The sequence below is a fragment of the Amaranthus tricolor genome, chromosome 11, assembly GCF_026212465.1.
Source record: "Amaranthus tricolor cultivar Red isolate AtriRed21 chromosome 11, ASM2621246v1, whole genome shotgun sequence".
Classification (NCBI taxonomy): Eukaryota; Viridiplantae; Streptophyta; class Magnoliopsida; order Caryophyllales; family Amaranthaceae; genus Amaranthus; species Amaranthus tricolor.
Window position 1 is genome coordinate 22916028 of NC_080057.1, and position 5444 is coordinate 22921471.

At 30.0% G+C, this 5444-nt stretch overlaps 1 protein-coding gene across 1 annotated transcript; it reads left to right on the plus strand.

The window, feature by feature from the left end:
* The first annotated feature begins 256 nt into the window (after positions 1-256).
* LOC130827439 (glutathione S-transferase F13) lies at positions 257-2231 on the plus strand. Its single transcript, XM_057693160.1, has 3 exons — positions 257-494; positions 655-703; positions 1497-2231. Exons 1-3 carry the CDS (start codon positions 348-350, stop codon positions 1955-1957), a joined length of 657 nt encoding a protein of 218 aa, XP_057549143.1. The 5' UTR covers positions 257-347; the 3' UTR covers positions 1958-2231.
* Positions 2232-5444: the final 3213 nt, after the last annotated feature.

Here is a 5444-nt window from a genome sequence, read left to right on the forward strand (position 1 = left end):
ATTTTTATTTTATATTTTATATTTTATATTTTATTCTTAACATATAAGTTAAAATGTAATTAAATATGATCTTATTTTACACATTTCAATTTAAATTTTATAAAATATATTAACAATTAAAACAGTGCATCAACAAGTGTACAAAATTGGAAGACATTTTCATAAAATAAGCAAAAATAATAAATAACTTTCCTACAATATATGACTACTATAAATAGTCCCAAGTCCTAATCATTTTACAAGTAGATTTCTCAAAATCAAATCTAAAATTTATTAATTAGTATCCATCTCTATTAATTTCTTTCATTATTTGTGAAGTGTATTTAGCAATAAAAAAAAGAGTTAAAATGGGTTTGAAAGTATATGGGCTTCCAATATCAACATGCACAAGTAGAGTTCTTACATGTTTACATGAAAAAGAAGTTGAATTTGAGCTTATTCCTATTAATCTCTTCACTGCTGAACATTTGCAGCCTCCTTTCCTCTCCAAAAATGTAATTAATTTTATATCTTTTTTCTTTCTCGTTAAATTTGCTTCATCTGCATTTTCAGTTTGAAAATTTTTTTTATAGTAAATGTAGCAAATTTAATGAAATAGATAAAATATTATTTTTATTACTGCAAATAATTGTGCATAATATGTATATTTTGCAGCCATTTGGGCAGATTCCAGCACTTGAAGATGATGATCTCACATTGTTTGGTAAGTTTCTAAATTTAGTGATTATCTATCCTGTAAACTACCCACTTAAAATAATTCCAAGTATATAAAGATAGTTTACCCACCTAGAATAGTTTCAAGTATATAAAAATTACATGCATTTATTATTCACCAACTACATGAGTATAAAAAACGTGTTTAATTATTTATTTAACTAATCCTCAATTGAAATCGTATGGAATAAAATATTCCGTAGAGTAGTAGATAGATATAACTAAGCTCGCTTATAGTTAGAAAAAATGTAGCTCTCATAGGAGTACATATTTCAATCAAGAAGATGAATAAATAGGAGTACATATTTTATTTAAATTTAGGGCCTATAAACAACTAAACATGTAATAAACTAAACAAAAATTAAATAAAACAATATATATAAACTATCATAAACTGGTACTTCTATCTAAGACCCTTCAATCTATACGTTTGGTACTGCACATGCCTAAAACCCCTTTAATTTATGTAGAATCATATAATTATTTGTTTTAAAGTCACTCGCAAATAATATCGTTCATCTGGCTAATAATTGTTGATTAAAATTGTTAACTAATTTGACTAACCGTAAATGTTGGCTAATAAGTCATCGTTTAATGTACGGATTATTACTTATTATTCATGGGTCATTTACATTTGTTAATAGAATTTAGATTTGTCACACCATTTTTTATTTTTAATTATATATTTTTGTAGAATTATGGGTGTCTATAAAATATGCTAAATTGACACAATTTGGATAATTTGAAAATTATTTAACTTGTTTTAAATGTTGTTAAATTAGAATCAAGAGCAATAACAACATACATATCAGAAAAATACAAGGAAAAAGGAAGCGATCTCTTAAGACATGGAGATATAAAAGAAGCATCAATTGTTAAAGTATGGATGGAAGTAGAAGCACATCAATACCACCCAGCAATCCAACCAATCATATATCAATATTTTGTGGCCCCCATCCAAGGCAAGACCCCTGATCAAACCATCATTGATACTCATCTTGACAAACTCAAGAAAGTTCTAGATATCTATGATGACAAACTAAGGAACACCAAATACTTAGCTGGGGATTACTACACTCTAGCAGATCTTCATCATTTGCCTTACACTCATTATTTTATGACTACTCCTTATGCTAACTTGATTAATGATCGCCCTAATGTTAAGGCTTGGTGGGAAGATATTTCTTCTAGACCTTCTTTTGAGAAAGTCTCTCAAGACATGAAGCATGGGGATCACTCTTAAGGTTCCTCTCTTTTTTTTTTTTTTTTTTTTTTTTAAGCATACAAATGATCAACACTTCTAAACTAGAGCGGATGTAACCTTATTCAATATTGTTAACCGATAAAATTTAATAAGTTATTTTATATTTAAATATGATAATAAGTGTATTAAGTTATAATTGGTGTGTGATAGCCGTGGCATGAGATAGACCCAATGGCTAGCCCAATTAGCAACACGTGGGACGATTTCGTTTAATCTTATATCATTTCTTCGTCATCGTTTATTAAATTGACAATTATAAATACATTTTTACTAGTTATTAAGTATAAAGGATAAAGGATATATGTCTCAAACTCATCCAAAAAAAAGAAAAATAACTTTTTAATACTTAATAATTAGTAACCTATAATATAATATTTAGTAATTAAGAACTCATAATTAATATTTTGCCCCTAACTTCTTAAATCTAACGGCTAACCCTGAATCCACTACAAACTTGACTAGTGCAAGTAGGGATGGTCATGGGTCTAGGACTCTGTTGGACCCGCCCTTTTTTAAGAGTCTGGGTCTAATTTTTTGAGACCCATCGGATCTGGGTCGGACCGGAATCCAGAAAATATTTGACGGGTCCGGGTCCGGGTTTTAAGGTGCAGATCCGAACCCGGACCCAGACCCAACCTCGAGACCCTGACCCTAGACCCGCCCCTCAGACGCGGACTCGGACCCTATACAATTAAATTTTTTTTTTACTTTTTAGTAATTATTTTGTATTTGAATTTCATGGACTCGAACAAGTGTTTGTAATATGATAATAAGTTGCTTATAAAAATACAAAAGACTCGAAAAAGGTTCAATTTTGATAATCAAAGAGACTTTGTTTAAGACCCATTAAGGACCCTAGACCCGTCAGATTCGAAGGGTCTGAGTCTGGGTCTGAAAATTTTAGATCTTTAGGATTCGGATCCGGGTCTGACCAAACCCGCTCCAGACCTGCCCATGACCATCCTTAAGTGCAAGAGATAGATTTAATAAAGAATAGTAGAATACACTCTTGTGGCACAAAACAACTAAAGTTGTTCGAGGAAGACTTGGATGAAATTTATGGCCAATCTTCTAGTGCAAACTATAAGGGAAGATGTTGCACCACAATATAGAATAGAAAGCACTAATGAATGTGGAGAAAAGTGGTTGAGATTATTAGAATGTATTAAAATAATACATTGTTAGAGTATAATTTGTTCTATTTATATGGTAGTTGTATTTCTAAACTGTACAAGATATGAGAATTAGGCACGAGAAAAGCTAATCCGATCTGAATTTAATTCGAAATAAGTAAATCTGGTTGAGACTTTTGACCCAATTAATTAAATTGGTCGATTCGACCCGATCTGATCTGTTTATTAATTAGGTTAGGTTCAGTTCAAAATTTTAAACCTGAAACAAACCTGCATAACCTATTTAATTAAATGTGTTAATTCCATGTTAAATCAATAAGTACAATCTAAACTTAATTTGTTTAATATTTTCTCAATTTTCATAGTAAATACAAAATAAATAACAAAAAAATAAAATTTAAAATTAAGGCCTGAAAAATTCGATGTAATCGATGTTAAAAACCTTAAATGAAAACAAAAAACTATAAACAGGTTAAGTAGGTCGAAATCAAGTTGACTTGATCTGTTGCAGGTCAAATTAGGATTGTGATTTTTAACCTAATTAACTAAATAGATTGGGTTTGGATTAAAGATATTCTGGCCTGTTTATATATAACTCAAATCCTACCCAACCTGATCTGTTTAACATGTCTAATGAAAATAAACAATATTTTAACCACACAATATTATATTCTAATACACATTCATATATATATGGAAGGATTGAGAGATATATTTTGTAAAAAGAAAAAACCTAGATCTCTGATATAATGTTAGATTACCACTTTGTACTTCAATGTGTTTGTCAATGACAAATATTTACAATTTGAAGATGCCACAACTATCACCACTTTATTGAAAATTTTTAAATACATACGTAAACCAAATTTATTTCAGTATTGTACTTTCCTATGTTAAATAAGAGAATAATTAGAATTCCTTACATCACTAATAACCTATGAATTATGATCTCTCATTTCTTAATTCATGCAAGAATGACAATGAACTTCGTTTAGTTATTCTTGATACTAAATCCATGGTGATGATTAATGAAATTTTAATCATAAAAAGTAGTTTTTCTCACAAGTTTTCATTATCTTATAATTCTATTGATGGAGGAAAATAATGGTGAATACCATTATTGACAAACAGGATCGATTATGTAGAATTAGAAAAACAAAATAAAAGGACAAAACTGAAGATTACCCGATTCCATTACGCAAGAGATAATCTTGAAAATTAGAGCGTTAGATCTTCTAGATTTACACGTGTTTTCTAAAGTGACGACCCTTAATGTTATCACTCTTAATTCTCTCTGATAATGGGATGACAGGAGAAAAGGAATATGTATAACCTAGGGACCAAAACTGCTATATATATAATAACTTGTGACTGGTATTCGACCCATCATAGAATCCAGTCATAAAACGAGTCTCTACACATTTGAAGCCCACAACATATTGATACATTTAAGCCCAAACCCTTTAACTTTAATTAAATTAATTTAAGCAGGATATAAAGACAGTTTTAATTAATTATAATGGCATATGAATATTTACATATAAGCCCAACATTGGACTTTGGTCCAACAATCTCCCACTTGGGCTATATGTAAAATTGTATAAACTTGTATCATTATAAAACAAATTTGAGCTCAACCACACTGTAAAAACTATAATGTATCAGAAACTAATCTTGTCCATCAATCACATTAGAATAGACCAAAGCTGCCTTTGTTACATTTGTCGTAACTAGACCTCAATGATCATAATACCAACACAAAAAATGACACAAATCACGAAGTGGATTTGTAGCATAAAATCAACATGTAATGTGATCTTAACATGTCCATATCCAACTGGTCCACTTTAATGGTGAGATCAAACTATTACAAAAAAAAAACATAATCATGGTATAAAACCAACTTTATCATAACTTTATTATTTTATTTCTGCAGATTACTTTATAGCTAAAATATCAACACATGTTCAATAAATTGAATTTACAAACTCCCACTAAAACTGAACATCTTACATAGATGAAACAACACCCATATGAGCCACATGCTCAAGAAACCGATTGGGTGGTGATGCTTTGGTAAACGAATCCGCAATCATAGAGTTTGTACTAATATGTTTAACTGACAATTCTCCTGAACTCTTTCCTTTACAACCAAGAATTTGAGGGCCACAAACTTTAAATTCCTCGAACTCTTATTGTTGTTAGAAAATTTCATAGCGGAGTCGTTGTCACAATATAACTTAAGTGGTCTTTGAATAAAATCCACTACACGCAGTCCTATGACAAAACTTTGCATGCATATCCCATGATTTGATTTCTCATAGCATACAATG